Raw genomic sequence first — 26,068 nt, 5'->3', positions numbered from 1 at the left:
AACATATTTTTTCGCTTATGATGTCTTATCTAAATATAATACATAAATGGAAACACTGCGCTTTGCGTGTTATTGGAGAAGCTATTTTTTATCTTAGTATTTATTTTCCTTATTTATATTCTTTATTGTTCGATTGATCTTACCGAATTTCGCTGAACGCTTAGTACGCAAAAACATTATAAACAGCGCTTGGTTTCAACTTAATCACTACAAGAAATAACTATGAGATGGTAAAAGATGCATTTTTTATCAATCAAAGTTAGGTTTGAAGGTTAGAAAATACGTACAAATTATTAAAATAACCCGAACTAAACCCTAAAAACCTATTTTGTGCGTGTTTACTTTAACCCGACATAAATAGTTGTCTCCATCCGACATTTAAGTTGAAATCAATCGATATTTTTTTAAAGAGCCTTTTCATGCTGCGGAATTTGAGTTTACCATTGTTCGTTCCGGACAGGAAAAGCAATTTTTATAATAGGCGGTACAGTACAGAAATTTGATTAGAATTTATCCTAAATGTGATTTTAACGCTCAATAAGAAACAGATGAAAACATCAACCAAGTTTAGTTAAGAGGAAGCTACAAGCCAAAAATGTGTATATTCTTGGTATTCCTTATATTGTAGGTAATACGCATTAAAATCGCTTGACAAACGGAGTCTAGAAACGTTCGATTTCAAGCACAAAAACTGGTTTTTATTTATTTTGTAAATAATTTTATAAGAAAGCAAAAAAGTTAATCAATTGAAACTGTCACAGATAATCTTAGCTTTAACACTGTATTTTTTTAAAGTTGTTTTCTTTATGCATTCATACATGCTATTGAAAATAAATATTTTTTAGTAGTTTAGATAAATTTTTTATTTTTTTTATTTGTATTCTACTCAAGCGAAACGATAGGAAAACCTTCAATTTATCTAAAAAATATTTTTTTTGTATTCATAATGCACACCAATTTGTTATAAAGATGAATCAAAATAGTGATTTGGCATTAAGCTTCGCCTTAGGTAATATATTGTTATTACATATTGGATAGATAATTACAATTAATCAATGATTCCCGTGTGAAGTTTCATGAAAGGGACTTTTAAAAATGTCTAGTTTCCGGCCATTCGAATTCCTTGCCATATTTCCATTGCCCCCGCAACATTGTCTATCCCTGCGTGCACAGATGTGGCCCAACGTGTTAGAATGATGCAGAACGTGTGTACCAGATGTTTCTCGTCACTGTCTTTAAGCCACTTTGTCTTGGTTCCTCTTTCAAGCAATAACAACACATCGCGAAGAAGCTATCGTCATCAATATTAAAGCAGAGAGGCAATACACAAAACCAAAGCTTTACTCCAAAGGCAGTGCATCAAAAGTCATAACTTATATGCACTTTTCATTATTGAAATATAAACTTACCTTAAGTTCCATCAAACATCTTCAATGCATTTAATTCACTTTAATTTTAAATACTTTGCAACAAATACCAAATCTTTCAAGACCATCAACCAAGACAGATCGAATATCAATAGATCGAATATCGACAGATTTTATTAAAACCAATTTATGTATGCATTGATTGTTTTTTTAACTCAAACATAACTGTGTGTTGTTATTTGTATTTATTTTATTAACTACGCTTAAATGTTATAAACAGAACCTGCTCTCAACACAGAAGTTCCTAGTGAGACAGGCACAGCACATCACCAATGTAAATGTAAGAGATGAAAAAAAAAATGGAATCCTGATAAAAATCTATTTGATTGTATAGTTTAGAAGAATAATTCTTTTAAATCTTTTTATTTTACCCCGATATTTGTTCTATCAACCTTCTCGCGTTTCCTTAATTCCTGGTATACCTATATAATTTTATATATTATTTTCAATAATAATAATATTCGGCTAATTTATATAGAGCTAAATATATTTATCAAATAATAAATACAGCTGGCTTACGACTATGATTTAATTATTATTATTACTATATTTATTTTATTTTTTTACCATAATTTATTATAACTAGTGACTTACATCTAAGACTTATATCTAGTGACTTACGACTACTGTCTTAATGACATATATATTAACATATGTAGAAACTACGCCATATTCTTCCGGGAGAGGGTAGAACGACACAGCCCTTCATCTTGTCACTTTGAAAATATCTCCTAATTTTCCTCCGTATTTTGAAAACTTCTAATACGTACCTACACATCTGCCTTTAGGTAATTTTCCATTAAAAACGACTGCTTTGCACAATACGAATCATCCAAATACATCAGCGATACGTCTAATACTTATTATTATTAAATAATTTGTATAGCGACGTTTTTATGAAAAATGACCCCAAGTGCGCTGTACACATATGTCTTCCTAGGCTATACATTAGATTATACAGGTTTTCCAATAAGAGGTGTTATTTTGAATATCCCGCTATTTCGGTAGATGTTACTTTTGAAGCTGTCATTTTTTGCTAAAGCCATTAATAAAAATGGAACGATACACGATTCAACAACGCATTGAAATTATTAAAATTCACTTGAGTGAATCAAATGCAAATCATCTTGAGTGATGAGGCCCATTTCCACCTCGGTGGATTCGTCAACAAGCAAAATTGTCGCATCTGGGGCTCGGAAAACCCAAGAGTTATTGTTGAAAAGCCTTTCTATCCTCAACGTGTGTCTGTTTGGTGCGGTTTATGGTCCGGCGGGGTCATTGGACCTTACTTTTTCGAAAATGAGGCTGGAGCAACAGTTACGGTGAATGGTTTGCGTTATCGAGAAATGATTATTGATTTCTATAGCCGGAATTGGATGGTATTGATCTGGACAACTTTTACTTTCAACAAGACGGCGCTTCGTGCCACACAAGCAACGAAACCATTGATCTTTTACGATTGAATATCAAAATAACACCTCTTATTGGAAAACCCTATTGATATAATTATTACTAGTCCCATTGCATTTTGATAGTAATTACTTGCTATAATACTTGTGAATAGTTAATACATAGGATATAATATAATGGTTAATAGGAGCAGGTGGATGAGTTTGTGTATTTGGGAAGTATGTTTACGAGGGATAGAAAGGCTGACAGAGATATTGAAAAAAGGGTTAATAAACTCCATTAATGTTGTGGAAATGAGATCCCTCAAGCACATGTGTGAAAAAACCATGCATGATCGTGTGAGAAATGTGGAGATTCGCAAAGAATGATGGTTTAGACATGTAGAGCGAATGAACGATGAAAGCAGCGTAGGGAGAATATATGATGCGAATGTGAATGATGTGAAAATGTCGGGGACGCGTAAGGAATACATGGCACGATCCAGTAAACCATTTCAAGAGTCGGAATAAAAGAATACGATGTATGAATGTGAATGAGGAAATGAGAAAATCAAGTATAATGCACAATTCACTAAAAACTAGAGAACGATGAGTTCTGACCTTATGAAATTTAAATATTTTTGTCCATCATGAGCAGTGTTGTAGCTTTAAGCCTGTGACAGACCAGGCTTTCTATATTTGCATGGCTTGGCCTATTCAGCATATCGCTCGCCATACATTTCCATCGGTAGTGTATGGCAAGCGATACGCTGAAAGAGGCCTAGCCATAATGCGTTTGGCGCAGAGGCGGATTTGCAGTCTTGGCCGCCCTAGGCCCCAGACCATGTAGCCGCCCCTTTCTCAGTACCCATCATATTGACCAGGAGTATCAAAACTTTTCAGTTAGTTCCTAGGGTCAAAAACGTTTTAATTTTCCTGCCATTATCATTCATGGTTCATGGGGTGAGATTTGTCCAGGTCTTGGCGGCGGATACGTCTGCCGCGCTGTGTGCTGTGTGTGAACACGCTCTTGCATATCGCTATTTCGTACGTAGAATATTTAGGTACTTGGGAAGTAATTTCTTGTTATCATCTGTGACTTTTTTGTCACGATTGGCCGCCCCTAATATCTGGCCGCCCTAGGCCCGGGCCTACATAGGCCTAAGGGCAAATCCGCCTCTGGTTTGGCGTAATGTTAAATTTGAGATTCATAATATTATTTCCCCTGATAAAAATGTACTCGCATTTTCTGAATAATGAATCGACAGTAATCGAATTTATTAGATTGACCACTAGTACCTACCAGGTATTATGTACCAGGCCTGCATAAAACTAGTACCGGGGGCGCAGACGTAGAATCTATTCAAGGACCTCAACTGTTGAAAAGTGTTTACTTATTTGCTTTTAATTATTCATTTTCCTTTGCAATTTTTCACACGATTAAGTAACCTGGTTTTTAATTATATTTATTCTGTGAAATTATTATGTTATTTGGTTAATATATTTGTCGCTTTTTATCAAACGTTGCAATCAATATTGCTTGGTGCATATTGCATAGTAGGTAGGCACTTAGGTATCTAAGCACCTACCCAATGTAAATGTTTTTATTCATGCAGTTTTACGAGTGACGAATGCCGTTCATCTAAAAGTTTAATTTTAATTCTGTTATAATTCAGAAGTAACTAGAGTGAAACAATTTGAGCCATCTGCGTTTAGATTTATTTAAAAATGAATGATTGCGTTCCTGGACATCTATTTCAGTATTTTTATTAATCTTGAAATTTCGAATAAATCCAACTGTTGCGTCTGTCGCGCCGCCCCTCGCGCGGGCCTGAGCGAGACACAGATACATAATGAGTCCGCCTACACTTGTATGGAGCGGGCCCGCGCAGGCGCAATGCGCAGTCCCTCTCCCGCAGTCGCCCGCGCGCCTCACACTCAAATGACTCAAACCAGTAGTGCTTCAAACTTACTAGTGTACGCTTGCGCAGTTTAACAAATTTAACAAGACTCGTAACCGAGTTTAATAAACTTCGTACTCCGTATCGTTAATCCGCCGCGGGTGTACAAACGTAATATATTAACACTCGACCGAATTCTTTAAGCGTATCCCGGTTCCGACTTCCCGGCTAAAATGTGTGATAATAACAATCCGACGACCCAGAGTATAGCGGACTACCTAGCCCAGTTGCTTAAGGACAGGAAGCAACTGGCCGCTTTCCCGAATGTTTTCATGCACATCGAGAGGCTGCTGGATGAAGGTAAGCTAATATGTTCACATTTGTCCCAAATATTGCCCATTTGCGAGCTGTCAGCGCCGGAGAGACCAGTTGGTTTAGTGAGGTTATGGCGGAACATTCCTCCGCGGCGCGCGCCCACTTTGGCGGCGAGAACCGTAAACTCCGTCGCCTACCGGCTCCGCTCGACTCTTGGCTGACTTGGCTCCACTCTCGGCAAACTCAAGCAAGAGCCGAGACACTCGACAAAACATAAATTGCTTCTATAAACAAAGCGTTCGCCGGACTCCAGACTGGTTTCGGGGCGTGACGCTTACTTTTACTATTGCTTATTGCTTTCCCGGTTGTTTTTCGATCTCGACGCATATGAGCCGTGCACTCACATCACACACCCATTACCAATTCTTTATAAAACCAGAAAATAATTCAATAAAAAATTCCTTTCCGTGTCCGTGATGCGTCGATTCACATTCTCATGTCCATTGCGGACTTCTGTCAATTAATGTGCGATAGATTGTCATGTCTGATGTCCACTTGTTGCAGAAATGTCAGAGAAGTATGTATTATTGACAGTCGGTAGATAACGGCGCTTTTGTTGGGCGCGCTGTTGCCAATTTCATCGGCCGCTCTGTTCGCTCTAAATTACTTTGCGAGTCATTAGCGTCTACTGCGGTCTACGGAATACTTTTCTGTTGATAAAACAACGCAGGTATAAATACAAAACCTATGCATATTTTAACTAAAATAACAAACTGGTAATATTATTTGCTGCAGACTAAACTATTCCAACTTTCATTTCTCCCACTTCTGTGCTGAAAAAATAAACATTTGTTTGAATGGCTGCCGTAGAAAGTTTCTGGTATGGCTGTGCGTTGAAATGATTTCGTATCGGATATATTATTATAAACAAATATTTGCATTATATTATGTCCTTATTTCTTCCAACATATTCGTCACGTCTACGTTTTAGTTCCGCCAATCCTACCCTAAATCATGATTCATACAGATGCTCACAAAATGCTCCGTAATTAATTATTTATTTACGAACCCCATTTCTCAAGCGATTCTTAGGGTTGGTAGCCCTCGATAATTAAATAAAATAAAATATTTATAACTCGGGATCCGTGAAAAATCACATTAAAATTTACCCACTGAAACAATATTGTGTTTATTTAATTGGGTCAGTTGATGCACAGAACTTGAACAATTCATCAAATTTCAACGTTAATATTCAAGTTCTGTGATACATCTGGCCCATAATGGAATTTAAGAACTTGAATATTGTTAACTTTGAAAATTGATGAATTGTTCAAGTTCTATGAAAGTACTGCCCCTCAGTGTGTTATTAATGTTTATTGGAAACATACCCAGGTATCTTACAATGCACCGCAATTTATTTAAATATTAACGATAATTTTAGTGGCTTTTAGATAGGTATGAATATTAAAAAAATATAGAGTACATATAAATATTATAAATAATAAATTGCAGATGTCCACTGACTTAGCATAATTATTTCCCTCCATAAGTATTCTAGGCAGTGAGGAATACATATGGTAGTTAATCCCAGAATTTCTGCACTGAAACAAATCCCGACTTCTAGTATTACGTAGTGGAATCCAAAAGCTTGACTATCAAATGAATCACTTAGATTTTTTTATAGAAATACCAAGTCAGTGAAAATCCTTCTGTTCGACAATTTAAGCATATTTATTTCACTTGAAAGAGTGTCATAGTTCAACAAAATTGCTGGCATACCATAGACATATGAATATTAGTAGACCTGCCCTAAGTGATTAAAAGCGTATTATCCCCACTCCCCATACCGGTTCCATTGGAGCCGGCTGTGCTCGCGTATGGCCTCAAGTGAAATTTGAAAACGTGACGTCATCATTCTTGTGCGAACTATGGTCGAGGCATCATCGGTTCATTTTACGAAATAACACGGCAAAATGTTGACTTGTACTATGAAAACTTGTAAAAATAGATGTGAAAAAGAGAATAAACCCAATTGTCGTATTACATTCCATATATAAGCATTATTTTACTTTATTTTAAGCATATTCACATCGTATAATATGAATCAGTTGTTACTATCACATCGAGAAACGTCTGGACGCGAAACACAAAGCTGGTTGGTTGCTGGGAAGTAAATTATGAACATTTATAAAAGTGTCTTAACTAAATACTTAAACGAAATATTCGACTCTGAAAATAGAACCGAATTTTTTTGCCGAATTTGGACTTCGCAAATTTGTTCATAACGTGGCGAGTAATTTGCGCTCCCATGTAAAAATGTCTATTCATTCAAAAGAAGATTTTACTTTTAAGAAGTAAATGGTGATATTATAATGCGATATGCCTATTTACTGTCAGATTGATTTATTGACGAATCACAGTCAGCTTCACTCCCTTCGTTCTTCAACAGTTGATTTTACCCCTCGCCATTATCTTCTCGTCTATTAATTCCTATGTCTGTGTGGCATACCTATTTTAACACTAAAAGTTATTAGAATACATAAAAGCTTACCTTTTATAAAATATGTAATGTTTACAAAACACCATCATAATTTCTAATGGAGGACTATAAAACAGCAATATTGTAATAAAAAAATTTCATTAGGTAAATACCGTCACCTTTTTAAATAAAAACAGAAAATGTGTGAATCTATTATTTCAGAAGATAAATTTATATTTTAATTTTCTACTTCTTACTTATTGTTATACATTTCAAATAAGCTTTGGATTCAGACGTGTGAATTAAATGTAATATACACGATCCAGTGGTGTTTAAATCAAGCTGAACATTTATTTTTACCCTTATAAACATTAAATCGACCAAGGCATTGCTTTTAACCTGTTTTATTGTGAAATTCGTCCGCGATACTATAATATATTTTAATACTAGTCGGTCTGATAGCGTAAACATTATTTATATGTCTAATAGACGCAGCTCTGATACAAGGTCCAAATAATTATAAAACCAATCTTATAAATGACAAAGATTTTCAATCGAAAATTCACACTCATAAAAAATAATGAGGGTCAGTTGTTTCATAGAACTTGAATAATAATTCATCAAATTTAAGCCCCGCATTCCCAATTTCTACCGATTTTTAACATATTTCTCTTTAACTCTTTAAGCTTTTAAATTCCAAAAAAGCTTATTTATGTAGATAGTAGTATACTATAGGGTAATTTTTTTTAAATTCCCTTTAAAGAAAAAATCGAAAAGCTCCGAAAATTATTAAGAACCCTTTTTGTTCTGTTATTTAATATGTTATAGATATGAAAAAATTCACAGTGTATCTTTAAATGCAACTAAAGCATTTCCAGAAAGATTTTTTGCTCTATTTCAGACGAGTCGTGTTTTATTAAATGTTTACACAATTTTCGCTTAATTATTATCGTTTTTTAATATTGGAGCGCTCCCTTTAATTCCCTTTTCGTATTAACATATCTCCCTTTCAAACCATCTTTGAACGCAAACTACGAGGCTTTAATATTCAAGAATGTTCTATTCAACTTTGTTATTATTCGAATAGAACCTTCATTTCGATGGCTTAGCGCACTTAGGCTTGGTGTTAAGTGCAGTTTTCAGTAAAAAACAATCACGCGTTTTGTGAAGCATTTCTCAAGATTCGCTTTATAAATAGATGTTTCGTGGAAAGTTTACATTACTTATTTAATCTAGAATGGATAAAAAGTGGATAATCACATACATTTTGTTGCTTTACATCTTATAATTTACCCGTTTATTCTTATAAATTGCACTTAAGAAATGTGTGCGCTAAGCCATCGATATTTACCGTGAAATTTAATGAAGTTTGTGAAACTGGAATGTTATTTCTTGTAGATCTGAATGGTCAGGTATTTGCAACCTTCCTCTACCACTTCTCCTTTCTTTCCCCTACTTCATTAAGTCTTTCAACATACCCCGTTTAAGGATGTCATAGTTGTTAGTCCCACTGGCTTCGAAATATTGATAGCATTTGGAAATCTTATGCCAAGTGTTGCCAACTTCAAAAAGATTGTTTATACTTTAATTATAATCTGGAGTACCTACTTAAGTATCTATCTACATACTATAATAATAACATTACCTTTTTGCGACTTAACTTTGAGTGCGTACTTCAATTACTTCAAAGGTATTTGGTAAATAAACGAAAAACATACAAAATTAATGTCTTGTTGCGTATTTTAAAATAAACATACTACTTTTTACAGTTGAATTTCTTTATCTTATCTGTTTAACATTTTTCAAGATAATGTTGAAATTGTTGGAATTTATCTCATTGCTACTGCAGAACATGCTATTAGAAATTAGAAGTAGGATAATAATCATGAATTTTCAACGCCTCAGAATCTCAGAAGAGTACGATGCATGAATGTGATTGAAGCAAGGTATGTGTGCCGAAAAGAGTTGTCTATGTCCACAGAACGGTGATTACAAATACTAGTTCAGAAACGAATAACACATTTTGTTTGAGCTATTGATTATCTATTAATATGCGGAAATTCGTTAAACAGTGCAAAGTAATGGCTAAAGATTTAGTGATTGTGTTTACGTTACGTTAGTATTATAGGTACCTAGAGGAGCCGGGACATATACTATCCGTGTAACTGCTCTACCCCTGAGCTATTACATCTGTGTGCGAACCCGTCACTATATTACTGTACTTCCATATTATGATAATCGTTGTTCATAATATGTAAAAGTCTCAGCACTTTTTACTGAAAATAATATACCTAACTAACAAATAATAAATATAGCATTTATTATTTTTTAAATTGGATATTTCAAAACTCCACATATCACTCATGGATGTGAAGTTGCCAAATGACATCGCTACGTTGGCCTACAAATTTCATTAAAAAAATGTGCACATGTATGAAGGCCTCCGTGGTCGAGGGGTAAGGCTTTCGGCTAGCAAGGCGAAGGTCGCGGGTTCAAATCCCGGCGTGCGCTTGTAAATTTAATTTGATTAATTTGTGTTATTTCACAATCAACTAATTAAAAATAATATATAGTATACTTACGACACGTTCCAGAGTAGAAGATACTATCAGTATCACTCTGGTGTAAGACCGCCGTTCAGAATTGAAACGTTGTTTGAAATGGCTTTGGTTGTTGACCAGATCTGAATAGCCAGGTACTTCCACCTTTCCCGTATCCTTCCCTTCACCACTACCTTCAGCCTCACAACATACCCCCAATAGGGGATGCCATAGTCTCATTGGCAGACGGTTGGGAGCAGTTGGGACTCTTCTGCTGTATTCATATAAAAAAATTTGAGATAAATTTTTTTTTCTACTTACTTTTTTTTTTTTTGAAATACACAAATAAATTTTCTGCTTTATTATCGTCAGACAAGTTATAAGAAATAATCTCCCTTTATTCTTACTATGAGATAAATCTAAATCGTTTGCTTTGCGCATACCGGTGATTTTCCTCTTCTCATAAACCACACTTGTAACAAAATTAGAGGCTACAATGGAGCTCTCAGCGGTAGCATTATAGAAGGCTTCGAAATGTATATTAAGAGGAAGCTACAAGCGAAAAATGTGTATATTCTTGGTATACCTTCTATTGTAGCTAATAGGCATTAAAATCGCTTGACAAACGGAGTCTAGAAACGTTCGATTTCAAGCACAAAATAGGTTCTTATTTATTTTGCTAATAATTTTATAAGAAAGCAAAAAAGTTAATCAAGTGAAACTGTCACAGATAATCTTAACTATAATACTATATTTTTTTTAAAGTTGTTTCCTTTACGCATTCATACATTTCTATTGATAAAATATATATTTTTAGTAGTTTACATTTATATTTTTTATTCAGTAAATTATTATGTTATTTGTGTTCTACTCTAGCGAAATGATAGGAAAACCTTCAATTTATCTAAAGCATATTTTTTGGTATTCATAATGTATACCAAATCGTTATAAAGATTAATCAAAATAGTGATTTGGCATTAAGCTTCGCCTTAATGAAATCCACATAAATTGGGCAAGCTTGTCTTTTTACACTACATAACTTGTTAGTTGGTAACACATAAGTAAGTATCTCTCTCAAAATTCCTTTAGGCACAAAGTATAAACACCACCACCGTTAACAGAATATTCTACAATAGACCAAAACCCGTCCTGTGAAGTAAGAACCCAGAACCAGATTGGATATAATCAACTCTGCGGACCGTTACAGGTTTTATAAAATAAAGTCCTCAGGCTCCTCGAACTTCTGCTACCCGTGTAGCACCGATCAACCTTTATAGGTCGGGTCGCGTAACGACAGAAATAAGGCTTCGCATTAAAAGGTTATGTCAGCTTGTTACGAAGCTTTTTGCCAATAGTAAAGTTATTGGCAGGATGTTGTATCTGCTTAATATAATTGACAACCTTATTTCATAATTTTTTTATATATTATCTTCAGAAACGAGCAGAGAACTGAATCAATAACACTTTGTGATTTTTGCTGGCAAAATATTGACCTTTTGACGTCCAGCATTCTGCTGATGCGCTCATAACTAATTTCACAATAAGTCAATCCTTTCTTCTCTCCAATTGAGAAGCCGAGCTTTAAATTTATGTATGGATATTTGTAGCACCGATGACATGTTGTGGATGTTTGTTCCATGCTTCTACTCTATTTGCAAGGTTTTTCATTTGATTCCATTTGGATGTTTATCGTTTTGATGGTTTACCGGTATTTAATTGGTAAATGCTCCGAAGAATGGTACAACCGTGAGACGCGTCAAACGCGTGCCCAAAGTAGTAGTCTTTCAGCTGCTCCACTGTGGAATGGTTTGTGTTCCTCTCTCTTAAAACGTCTTCAAGATCCTAAGTTCGCTAGTTCCTTTCATCAATAGATTTGCCCTCTTGGTTGGTTGGTTATCGGCTGTATAAAATTTAAAACAAGTTTATTAGCCTTTGATATAAATATATATTTAAGATTTTGGCAATTTGGATATTGCTACCAGAAATAATATTCTAGCAGCAAAATATGACTTGGGGCCAGTTGTTTCACAGAACTTGAACAATTCGTCAAATTTCAAAGTTAATAATATTCATGTCCTGTGAAATACCTGGCCCTTAGTGTTGTTATGTTCTAACTTAAACAATATTGAATTAAATTCATTTTTATTTGATGACTAAGATGATCATCGTTATCATTAATAAACACAAAAATGATTGTGCTCTGAAATTATGTTTGGTGATTGTTTGATCGCATTCTTGTGCTCATTAATCATTTTTATTTAGGTGAACAATAAAATTGCTTAAAAATTATTTTGGTGCGCGTTTAAATAGTCTTAAGTTCGTTATAAGCAGTTGATACAGCTGGCCTCGAGAATATATTCCCCGCGGTTCTTTGAAGTTTTGCTTCAAAAAGAGACCTCAGTGTAATTTTCACTTATTTGATACCTCAGTATACAATTGGGCCTGTTATCACAATGAGCTGACCTTTTTTGTCATCACGATCACTATGCTTTTGTCCTTCGTTTAACACATTAGGCTCTTTCAAAATAATCTTCGCATTTAGCGAGGCAGTTCAGGCATCGACTGTTTCAGGAATATTATAAGCCTTTGTCGGCCTTTGAGAAAGCTAAGGTGATTGAAAACGACCGGCTAAAACTATTAAAGTCAACCTGATTCGATGAATCAACCGATCTTTTCAAATCTGCTTTGAAATGCGTGAGATTCTTCACCAATCTGAAATAAGGTTACTTATTGAGGGTTCATATGAACACCTGGCACTAATTATATAAAAATTTGCAATTTCTCGGTACATGAATCTTCGGCGTATAAGGCATTGAAAGTTAATATTATGTCCTTCTCTACTTTCTAATCGCTTTTAGCAATAATATATTTTTTAAATAAGAAATTTCTTTTATTGCAGATCTAATAAATACTCGTACTTATCTCACGGTCCACATTCGCGGACCACATGACAAGTTAAACCGGGTTCAACCATGGTTTATTCGAGTAAAATAGCGAAATAATGTAATTAAATCAGAATACATTAGAATTTTCATGTATAATTAATGTAGTTGTCTAGGTATTACGAATCTGTTTCTTTGAGTTTGTCGAATAATATGCCTCTTGCTCTCAATTTTATTTTACACCCGCAAATAAGTCTATACCAGATGGTAAAAACCCGCTGATGCTGCTTGATGTTTGAAAACTTAACGGTTCTTTTTGAAAATAACAGAGGGCGCCACTTCCGTTTACAACAATCCTAAACTGTACAGTCATTTAGATAATAATAATATCATCTGATGACGGAGATATTTAAATAAAAATTGACCGCACGCAATAGGTAGCTATACCTAGCAGGCGTCTAAAATTACGCGACGCTAAACTCACATTCTTATCCATATATTCCAAAAACTCAACTTCAAATAAGTGGAATAATTTCTTCGCAAAAAGCCTAGTGATGGCAATACTTGTACAATCGCAATGATGCGATGTTAGTAGTAATGAAAATTTTCCCTTTTTTCTGCGTTCTCAGTATCTACCACCACGAAACGCTCGGGTCGTGACCACACACACTACACACTCATATCCGTTTATATCTTCATGTCATGACACGACTTACGCTGCTCGCATTATAACAAATGAGTCATTGCTAAATCTATGGGCTATCCAAAACCCCACTGTCGTCTCGCATATCAAAGATTTTTTAAAGAAAGCCCAACATTCCTACATTACGAATTATGAATAACCTGCTAGTACTTGAATACTATACTACCGTCGTTACATGCGGAAAAGCTAGTTTGATTACTAGAATGTATTGTTGAGGGGATGATTTTGTAAATAGAATGGCATTGGAAGGCTTTGATTTCATTCAAAGATCTGAAGATGACAAAGGCAACTATCTACTTATATTTTCTATGTTGTGGACTTAATACGGTTGTGATTTCGTCATTCACGGTACTGTATTGTACAATATTACGACTATGACTAGATACCTATTACAATCGTGCAAATTCTTTAAATATGTTTAGTAACTAGATTTGAATAACCAAACTTTTTCTCTACCACTTCCTACAGATTCACAAGATTTCCTAAATGGGATATGCTATAATTTCACTTGCTCCGAGCAGTCTGTACTCTTGTACGTTATCACTTCAAAATTTAATTACAACATATTAATAAAACTACATCTTTTTCCTGCGACCAAAATGGTTTCACCCTGCTACGGGCATCTTTAGACTGGTATGTTATTATATCCACATTCCACCACGAATACAGTTTTCAACATTTTTATTATGCTATGTTTTAATTACGTATTTAATCAATTTGTCACCTAAAGACGTCCATTTATAATTTATTGTATTAATTTATTTTAATCTGTTTATTAATGTTTTTACCATTTCCTTAAAAACATTTATGTATTCATAACATTCATACCAAGCTGAAAAAGCTGCTTAAAGTACTTTTATTCCCTCTAAAATCTTGTCTAGTTGGAAAAAATTACCACCTAATAATTTATATATTATTTAACTTTTTAACTAAGAAGGACTAAGTAAATGCTGAAATACCTGTCTGCCATATGTAAGATATATACAATTACTGCTATGCATGACATTTCAAGAAAATAAAATTAAAGGATCGTCATTCAGGGTTATTATTTTTTTTGGTAAACTAATGTCTAAGACAAGATTTTTTATGCATAGCCTAAAGGGTAACAATTATTTTAAAAGCAATAATTATTAGCCTGAAACACTCATCCACATTGAAAAATCTCCTGATAAAAGATACATGACGCCAACGGGACGTTGTGTCATGTATCTTTACTATGTGTCCCGTTGGCGTCATGTATCTTTACTATGTGTCCCGATTTTTCAATGTGGATTTTTCAATGTGTTTCAGGCTAATAATTATTGCTTATAAAATAGTCGTTCAGGGTGGTTGCCGCATCATCTGGATCCATTGCTCATTGAGAGGGGAGCTGAGCCACTCGGATGCAGCTAAAACAATGACGTTGTTTGACTTCTAAAAGTGCATTAATAAATAGAAGAAAAAACTGTAATAAATTATAGAATCTCAGTGTCGGGCTATACGCCCATGTTTTATGTTTTGATACCTTCCACGATCGCTCAGCATCTCTCTAAGCTATGAGATGAGCAGATGAGTAAGGATCACAAGTCTCATCTTGTATTAACCTGACGTCTAATGACCGGCGACCTACAACCTTCATCCGTCACAGATTATTGTGTGTGCAGTTTCCGTCATTCTTTATTAATAGCTCTTACTGACCGCCATTCGTAACCTCGCTGATGTTACAACCTTACAACTAACTTTCGTCCAAGATTCAAAAGCGTCTTTTGGTCATTTTTGGCATTGAGATATATTGATAAAGCCAGCTTTGACGTTCGAAGTATGGGCCACGCATATCGGAATCGGATCATTGTCCGATGTGAGATATCACGGGCATCAGTTACAAGCGATCGCCGGGCGTAAGTCTCCGGCGATAATTTAATAGAAACCTTTACTTTTGAAACATGTCGATATTTTTTATTTAAAATAATGGCGCGAACAAAGTTGGTTATTTTCTATTTGTAATAAGCATTTACTTTGTGGCTCGTCATAATTTACAATAAAAGATATAAATTTGTTTTAGACTACTTTAATTTTAGTTGTACTCTACCGGTTTCGGAAGCACCCTTCCTTCATCAGGAGAATATTAAAACTAACCTATGATACAAAATATTGACAGATATATACACAAAGTATTTTAATAAGTACTTTTACTTTTAATAAGGACACAGGGGTTAAAATTCTTCACCGTAATAATAAAAGCAAAAGATTGGATAACTTAGAAGCTCTTGAAATCAAAAAATCCCTAAATAATAACGCTAGTATATTGAATAACCAAATTAATTTATCGTTTAGTCCCATTCTAGATATATTTCCAGTAAACCGCTCTGTTATTGCTGGAATTCCCGCAATTACCCGTCCCCCTTTGTTAACCTCCCACTCAAACACCTAAATTTTATTTTTTGTATATATATCTGTCAATATTTTGTATCATAGGTCATAGGTTAGTTTTAATATTCCCCTGACGAAGGAAGGGTGCTTCCGAAACCGGTAGAGTACAATTAAAATTAAAGTGGTCTAAAACAAATTTGTATCTTTTATTGTTGGTTATTTTCATTTAATTTAAAATAACGCCACAAAGTATTTCTGCAATTGTTATTGAAGTAATGTTTTCCATTCAAATGTCTGTTTTTATTATGATAGTTTTCATACCGTAATGAATTCAAAACTATAATATTGATCTGGACATAATATTCTCGTAGTATCAGGTTTGGCACGAGACTTACATATTCCAGTTCCTTGGATCCTGTTCGACCTCTATGCCACTCGTCTTATTTCTGCTGCATCTAGCCAGTTGTTGCTACCTTCAAGCAGTAAATAAATTATTGTAAACTGAAATGCCGCATTCAGACGGGAGACTTTTGTGCTCTGTCATAATTTCCAGAAAAGTTTTTCACAAAATGGTGCAATACGAATTAACGAATCATTGTTATTATTAAAAGATTTCTTCTTGATATTTTAAAGAAGCTGAAAATGTTCGTAAATGCGAGCACTTGTTGCACAATGTTGTCAGCATTCGCCAATACGCTGGAGAAAGCCGAAAGTCATCTTCGGTCGATAATTTGTTATGATTATAAATGTTTTTTAGCTTATTGATAGATTCGCTATGCCACCATTTTAATTTTAGCGAACTGTTATTATATATATAGAGAGATTAACCCGTTCCATGTCCCACTGCAAAATATTTAATTTGTTGGTATAATGTGTAATTCAACATGATCATTTATTATAAAACCGTTTCCTCAAATTAACACCTATGTTACAGTTGTTGGTTGACATTAACTGTATATTTCAGTTTTTTTCTACCGTGACACGTGTTTTAACAATTTACCTTGTGATCATTTCCAAGCCTAGATAACAATCGGGATCACACTTAATTGTTGGTAATAACGATCATAGAGGCAATTACCACCGGTATATTAATAATTATATTTATGCTTTATAGTATTTCAGGCTCGTTTCTGTAATTGGCTCATAGAAAATAATGAAAATATGTACGAGTTATTGTCAAATCACTCAATTGGTATCGAGGTGCTGTGTATGATCCTGTCGACTAGAAGTCAGTTGTAACCAGTGGCGGCTCGTAACCTATTAATAACCTTTGGGTGTAATAGATTGCTAATATTACAAAAATGGCATTACTGGTGATGTTGTATCCGAAAACGAGGATTTTAAGGAAATCCGTGCGGTGCACGGCCAAACTGAAATGTCCTGAAAATTTTCATACAAAAAAACGAATTTTCGAAAAAAAAAAAAAAAAATTTTGGACTAAACAACATCAATAATTTCGAATTTTTCAAACTTAGTACTATTATCACACTCAGTCACGAGCCGTCACTGGTTGTAACCTGTCTGTTACACACCGTGTATGAGAAATGTGTCACAAACCGCTTACAGCGGGACGCCTGTGAGGGACTCTTTACGTTAATTTCGCTCAAGAGTCCCAACTTTCTCATCTGACTTTTTCGACAGATTTCGTCACCAAACAGGTCTAAAGCTATTTCAAGTAGAAACATTTGCATTCTGAATGGTTGTCTTGCGCCTTCTAAACATTCCCCCGTTCTTTTTGTAAAATCGATCTAACTTTTCAATCAAAACACACTTATTTAAATTATTTTTGCTTTGATGTGACAATAACTTAACCCGTAGCCTCACGATTCACAAATCAAAAGTGCTGACAATGATGATACCGTCATAAACACGATAGTTTATGTACGACCCAGAGTGCAGTTAGAGCTGAAGAAGGATCGTGATGTGTGACCGAAACCTATCATCCAGTAACCTTTTAAGCCAGTCAAGCGCGGAGGAGACTTCCTTTCGTCTTCCGCATTATTATTAGTCTATTTCCGGAATTGCCACTTAACTGACACTCCCTCGGATCACTTCCGGCGCCTTTCGGAACGTTTTTTTTTATCCCGGGCCCATCCCTGTGTAGAATTAAAATCTTTTAATAATAATTATTGACTGGTAATGTCTTTAGCTATTATTGTCTTGAGTTATTATTTATTATCATTAATTATTATATATGTAATATTATGCATTATTATTACTTAAAACCCGTCCTTGATGGGCGCGATTGGTTGTTTTCGCAATAAAATTATTTGTAAATACGTGACATGTAGTCGTCATCGCAGAATATAGATTATTACTTATATTAGTTTATGACGAATAATTTACTTTTCTACAGAAAGTAAGTACTTTGTTGTGTGACATACTAAATTAATAAAAAAATAGTAACTCTATTTAAATATATATATGCCCTTAAAAAGCTTACATTTGAGCGACTTAACAAGAGGAGCGTTTTCACAAAGAGAAATATCTACCCTAAAGAGTGTATTATTTTATTTATTTATTTGTTGTTATTCTCTAAGTAGGTGTCTACGAAATGGCTAATTCAGATTTTCGAAAATCTAAATATTTACCTGCTTTGAATGCTAACAGAAATAATCTTTCAAAATCTACATACCCAGACCCACATTTATATAAAAGTAAAATAACATTAAAAATGTATCCAATGTACCAACTAGGTAGGTATACAGGGTGTATCGGTACTAACCCGACAAACTTTAACCAGCTATTCCTTAGCACATTTGGAGTAAAAAATGTTATGTTATGTTATGTCCGGTAGCATTTTTTTTTCAATTAAAAACAAAAAAATTCAAAATTTCCACACTACATCACTGTCATTGGCATTGCGTTTCGTGTTCAACAGCTGTTATAAGCAAGTATGTCAAAAAGCGTCTTCGCTCTTTCGCACACACTGAATAATAATAGTTAAAAATGAGACGAATGGTGCCGTGCTATTTCGTTGTGACTGTAAACGTGCGCCAATATAGGTACACACGTGCATTATTCAACGGAATTCGAATAAAATATTTGCCAGATGGGTTTTCAAACTTTGTCAAAGGATAAAACAGTGGTGACATGTGGTGAAAATATGAATAATAATTTTTTTATTAAAAAAAAACGTTACCGGACAGCAAAGTGCACATAAGATTTTTTACTCCAAATATGCTAAGGAATAGCTGGTTAAAGTTTGTCGGGTACGTGCCGATACACCCTGTATAATGTGAAAGATCCATTAGTATCGGTGACCGGATAACTCATCAAAATGACAATTCAATACACCTATAAAAATTTATGAAAAGTGATAATAAACTAGGTTAAATAGGTTACATATGTAACTATTTAACCTAGTTTTTGTTTCATTGCTTTTTATTACTTTATATCACTTTTTAAAGGTGTGTTGAATTGTCATTTTGATGAGTTATTATGGAACCCATTAATGCCATTGTTTGTAATATCAGCACTCTAGTACACCCAAAAGTCACGAGCCGCCACTGGTTATAAAATCTCTTTAAAATATATTGCTCTTTTAAGATTTGCAACTGTTACTAAATGTGAATGGGCTACCTTTAAGTATTAAATTTATAAATCGGTACAATTACATTTATGTGTAATAAACATAGACGTCGACTTGTTTGAAGTCTTTTAGAAAAATGTTTATTCAAAATCTATCAAGGTTAGATAGATACGTGTAAAATTCATCACACTCTGGTCAGTTTTCTGTCAAAATTGCTTTCAAAGAAAATGTTTAATTCACACACGAAGACAGACTATTACTCGTTATGTCGTTCATTAATTATGTCGTTCTAAACGTAGTATTCAAAAAAGCTTTTGAAAATGCCTGAAATAACTTACTAGTAATAAAATAACTAGGTACCCAGTTAAATCGGCAGAGGAAGAGGTTTTGAAATAAAAATACGTTACGCCATGTTAAACCACCTTCTCTAATATCGACATCTTAAAATGTCACATAAAATACATTTAGACACGATTCCTCATTTTAAATGCCTTTCATGAGAGTTAATACCATTTCACTACGCCCTACCCGAAATAAATACATTTCCCCGAGATTACTTTTTATCCCATTCCGTCTCTTCGGTCTAAATTTCTAAACATCTCTCGCTGATCATCTCCGTGTCCAAAACTTTATAAATTTTACAGCTAGGGCATGGAATATTTAAATATTTTGATCGTGTTATTCTGCCCGTAGTGCGGCGTTCGTGTTAAGTCTGGATTATTTTCAGTGGGAACTCGGCTCAAGGAAGTAATAAATGGCCCCAGCCATAAAGTTGTCAGCCGATGGCCGCATAAGTCTAATTTTGGCGTAATTAATTAAAACAGCTTCTTGGCGACATAACTGTTTGAGATTAAAATCTGTTACAATGTATTTTAACTGTTACAAGGGAAAACATTTAAATAACTGAAGGAATTTAACGGGCGCTTTTACAATTCAAAACTGAGCGATGGCTTAGTGTATGGCTTAGTTTTTATTTGCTGAGGAATTGGAGAATTACAATTTTTTTTTTCGCTGAGCGTTGGATCAATTCCGCAACTCTTGACAGAATAGAGCTGCGCATGACGCCAGAGCTCACAGAGCTTTTTCCTATCATTAATTTTCCTCTCATTGAGCTGTTTGTAGATAGCTACCTAACTTAATTAACTTTAATTGCTTTTCATTTCGTCATCGATAAAATAATCGTAATTTCTAAATTAAAATCATTTCATCACCATTTTTTTTTTTCAATTCTGTAAATTTGATAAACTTTGAGAAAATCAGTAAATGTATATATCATAATTAATTTTACTGTAGCAAATACTTTAACGAGTGTTTGCCATGCACAATGCACATCATGTCATCACGCGTTTTTACATTCCCGTTTAAACACTTGACCGATTGATTTAATTTCGTTCACACACAACTTTCCTTGATTTGTTGTGTATTTCTTACGCATTGTGTAACATTGTGTAACAATTATTGTTTTGTAAATTCACGTAACACTTTGCCAACCGACAGCAGATGATATTATTATTATTCATTATTCATTTCCGAAGGTTGGAAACGCTTGGTTGACTGAGAACCCTCTCTGGTTAACACTACATTATCCGGAGTACAGAAATACTTATGGGCTTCGTGTTTACATTTCACACATGCGAACACGTGAATTATTCAGCAAGGTGTGGTTGTGATTCAGTAAAAACTGTGTCTTGCGAATATAATTCATTTTTTGTCGATCGCTACAAGTGAGAAAAATAATGTTTCACGGTAAATTATTGCGATGTTAACGTGGTGTAGAGTGAATTGATTAGTATTTAATGGAATATTTTTGATACGGAATGGTCTGCATGGTTCTTATGCTCTCAAGGCGTAGCCCCTTTATACCACTATCCATGTTTCATTTTATTCGTTTGACTCGTATATCGTGATATAGTTGAGTAAATCTGTACTAAGTTCACCAGGGTTGTTGTTTGTCTTTGGGTGTTTGGCGATGTCTCCTGATTCTGCAACCTGTCCTCCCAGATGCCTTCTTCACAGTCTGCATATCTATCGAAAGCGCTTCCCTTATTTCTTTGGATACTAGCCCGGTCTTTAAAGTTAATCATCACTGTTATCACTGAACGTCTACTGGTTCCACAGCATGCCTCCTCAAGTATCTGAACCTTATTACCATCAAGGCAGGACATTGATATTGACACTATAGATTAATATAAAAGAAGCCAGAGTTAACCATCCAAGCTTGTTCTCCATTTAAATATATATTCTAATTGTTGCTTCTAACATAGAATTCATATCTAGGACTAGAAAAAGAAAATCTATCCTGTAGAAATATAGACCGAAATCGAAAAGCACCCATAATTTCTACTTCTCCAAGACAAATTAATGTGAAGACGGCATAATCATTCTTGATACAAGTTTCATAAAATAATAAGCTGTGCACCGAGCTCATCTTAGCGATGGCAAGGGGCCAATACTCTTGCTCGTAATATCCCCTCTTATTGTAAAATTAACTCCAAGCGTTGCTATTCCGTACAGTGGCGGCACGTGCGGGGGTCACCACGCAACTCGTATTATTAGAAAAGTCCCCCTAGCTACTATACCGGTGACACGGCGATACTGGCTACTGGAGACAGTTGACGGCAGATTCAGATTCCGGCCTGCCGATAACGAAAACAAACACTTCATTGTATGTGTGCCGCTGTTTGGACCATGTGACAGACCAAGCTATAAGCGCGTCATATTTTCGTGGCTTGGTTTATTTCAACATATACATCCATAAAGCTCGCCATACATTCCAATTAGTAATGTATGGCAAGCGATATGCTGAAATAGGCAAAGCCATAATGCGTGTAGCGTAATGTGTCGCCTACCTAATGCTGTTGCGTGCTGCTATTTTAACAGAGGAAGTAAGGGTATTTTTTTGTAATACGATTTGATTCTAAGAATATTGCTTTTATGATCTTCGGAATAGAAATGCGGGCTTAATCTTTGAGGTTTATTTCCCTAAGTAAAATCCTTTCCACAAGAACCTAATAGTAGCATTGTGTAATGTAGGCGTAGTTATGTTTTATTTTTAACTACGGAGCAGATACCCTGTTTGTACGTACCAACATATAAATACAAATATCCATTTGTATTAAAAAAAACGACAAATTTATATACAATCTTTTTTTTTCAATCTGAATAGTTATTCCACATAAATCATCTGCACGGGAGATCCAAGCGAGAATATTTTTATATCCACTTCTTAAAAAATGTAGAAAAATAAACATTTAGTATTGAAATAAAACGAAAACTTTGTTCATACATTTCTCATTATATCAATATTTTTTAACACTTTAATAATTTTTATACAACTTTATACTTAATTTAATAGATACAGTAAATTTAATAAAGTGATCTTCATAATAAATGCCACAAAAACGTATCTTTTGATCATTTATAAAATAATAACAACTGACAACCCCATCTAAATTAAAAAAAACACTTCTGTGGGTCGAAATGTTTTTTGTCAAATTAAATTCTAGTACTAATACACTTGAGGACGCATTTACAGCTAAAACATTTTTTTTAAACTAGCCAGCGGTTTCACAGAACTTGAACAATTCATCAAATTTCAAAGATAGTATGAAAGTTCTGCGAATGTTCCATTCAAGTTTTGTTATTATTCAATTTTTGTGAAAAAATAACAGATCTTGAATAGTATGAATTATTAAGTAGGACGTTTTATGAATTGTTCAAGTTTTTTTGAACAACTGGCCATAAGAATCCAGCAATGATATCATTGTACTGATGATATTTCTTTTGATACATTATTTTGGTAAAAAGTTGTAATTCCCAGGCTCGCAGTGCTGCCAGGGTCGATTTCCAATTAAACAATTAGAACAAATTTGAGAAGAGCCATCAATCGTCATCAGAGAGCTTTAGTTAATTAACCTCGATTCTAATTGCCGATAATTCACCGTGCGTATTTCGTCAACGGGTGATGTTTTGACCCAACGTTGAATTAATCGATAAAATACTGCATTTTGTGCTATGCGATAGAACGATCTCACGGTAATTTTACTCTTAGTCCGCTGTCCCACGGTCCGGTAAGGAAACGACATAAACCGAGTGTTGTAAGACCTTACGCAGAAAAGTAAAGTTCGCTGTGGTTAGTAACCAAGCCATTGTGAGACTTTTCTGTGCAGGGTCTTACGGTTTGTCAATTGCTTACCGTTTCCTTAACCTTACCGACCCATGGGACGACGGGCTTACTGTGAATTGTTATTCTTCTCAACAGCAAACAGCTTTTCAAATTCGTACATTTCTTTTTGTTTCCTCTTTTTCTTCTAATTTTTAATATTTGGCTGCAATGTTGTTATTGTTAACGGAGGAATGAACGCAGTTGGCGCTAACAAAAAATTGTCCAAAGAAGCGAAGTTAGCAATCCACAATGGAGTGCTGGTACCTTGATGTATGGAAGTGAGGCATGGAACTGTCAAAGAAAGGATGAAAGTAGATTAAATGCTGTTGAAATGAGATCCCTGAGGCGTATGTGTGGTAAAACCATGTTTGATCGTGTGAGGAATGTGGAGATCCGCAAAGAGTGCAAGGCTGATGTAAGCGTAATGAGTAAGATTAAGAAAGGGACGCTTAGATGGTTTGGGCATGTAAAGCGAATGAGCGAAGATAGGAGTGTAAGGAGGATATATGATGCAAATGCGAATGGTAGCAGAAGTCGGGGACGCCCGAGGAAGACATGGCAGATCAAGTGAATCAGATACTCGAGTCGGGCCATGTCAAGAGTCAGAATAATAGAAGAGTATGTATGAGATATCTTTATATCTTTGAATCATTTATTAACTAACCAATATTTTTATTACTTTTATTGTTATATTTTGTTAAATTACTAATATATTTTGTTTAATTTAAACAAATGTTAAAAATATTTTGTTGTCCTCTCCTAAACACAAGCAGCTGCTTTATTAGGAGAGTGATTGAAATATTGGTGTTTATATTGTTATAAAATTGTAACCTTGTTTATATGTTTCAATAAAAATTTAAAAAAAAAAATTTAAATGAGACGATGTATGAATGTGGCAAGAAGTGTGTGCCAAGACCGAGTTGTTTGGCGGTCCGTCCTCTCTGCCTACCACTGCGGGGAAACGGCGTGATGGTTAGTTAGTTAGTTATAATAAGTTGGGTAAATAAAGAAACCTCCATCATGTAAGAAATTAATAATTGTGTTTGAAGTAGTTCGGCGGCCATCTTGTCTAGTAGTGTCTAGGTATTGGAATGTTAGATACACTTTATAGTGCTTTTAGAAGAAGGAATTGTTTCCATTTCACAAATTTCCTGGCGTTTGTTCAGGGATGTGTAGCGGGTTTCTTTGGGTTTGAAGAAATCTCCAGCAATGTATTCTTATTTGGCATGACCAAGAGGCATACCAAGAATCCCTTCAATGAGTCGCTTTTAATAAATAACTATTTCCACTAATTTGAGTCAACATTAAAATGGAGTTCATTCTGATATGGTTTTACAGCTATAATTAATATTATATCAGTAATATTTTTTGATCTATTTACAACATTTTTATACTGTATTAGGTTGTCAAAGGAGAGTGGAAACGAATTGAAACTCAGTGGCGTCCACTCCTTAAATACGGCCTGACAACAGACTGACGCATTGTCGGCCCCAAGGTAGTACTTATGATTGTTTCGCATGTTATTATGAAAAGCGAGCATTTTAGCTATGACATACCTACATAATCGATGTGACGAATCGATCACGAAAGACCCGTCATATCAACACGGCTCACTACTTGTAATCTTTAAGGTCAATATTGTTATTTAAATGATCTGATTTAAGAACAAATGTGTAGCATTAAAAACATAATGGATTATAGCGTTCCTACATCTCCCTCTTTCTCATAATTGTGACCCATAAAAGCGAAAGAGACGCTACAACCTAATATGGCGCTCTCAGCGGCAGGACCATAAGTATGTTTCACGATAATCCCAACACGTTGTTTCACATGATATAAATCAGAATCGCGTGTGATATTCGATTATCAATTTTCACGCCGTCAATGGGCTTTAGATCAGATTTGTGTTTAATGTGTTTTGAATATTATTATTTTGTAACAATGCCGTGTTACGTCTCGCGGTGATTAATCAGTATTATAAGCATAATATAGATTACGTGAATTACTTATATTTTTAATGGATTAAATTGAAATATGTGCATCATTTATCTTTCGTGTTTCAACACCTTGAAACTCAAAATTTGAATAATCTCATTATGAGAATTATAAACGAATATTCTTTTCGACAATCTGTCATTATGTACTGTTAGCATATGTAATTAATTATTAACAAAATATTGAAATTGTATTTAACGAGACTCTATATTATAAGCTTTTTGATGGCCTTTATCTTGCAATATATTTTAAATTACCGTCTTCTAGAATATTTTTCTACTGGTAGCATAACTATGAACTCCAAGTGCCTTAATGTATTTACTTTTCAAGGGTCAAATTACGCCCTTTTCTGTCTGAATCGAATAATCTGACTTTAATCTCTATTCAATGAC

At 34.5% G+C, this 26,068-nt stretch overlaps 1 protein-coding gene across 9 annotated transcripts in view; it reads left to right on the top strand.

The window, feature by feature from the left end:
* The first annotated feature begins 4,766 nt into the window (after positions 1–4,766).
* how (protein held out wings) overlaps positions 4,767–26,068 on the top strand; it is a 197,054-nt gene continuing 175,752 nt past the window's right edge. For all 9 annotated transcript variants that reach the window (XR_016303145.1, XM_089639445.1, XM_089639451.1 and 6 more), the window contains exon 1: positions 4,767–5,076. Coding sequence is in view for 8 of the 9 variants with exons in the window: in XM_089639445.1 (XP_089495571.1) it covers positions 4,950–5,076 (127 nt within the window). In the remaining variant the exon portion in view is untranslated. The remainder of the gene's footprint in view (positions 5,077–26,068) is intronic.

This window comes from Hesperophylax consimilis, chromosome 14 (assembly GCF_061612785.1).
Source record: "Hesperophylax consimilis isolate HC1 chromosome 14, BYU_Hcon_1.0, whole genome shotgun sequence".
In the NCBI taxonomy this organism is placed as follows: Eukaryota; Metazoa; Arthropoda; class Insecta; order Trichoptera; family Limnephilidae; genus Hesperophylax; species Hesperophylax consimilis.
The sequence above is the reverse complement of the archived record's forward strand: the minus strand, read 5'-3'. Positions and strand labels throughout refer to the sequence as shown.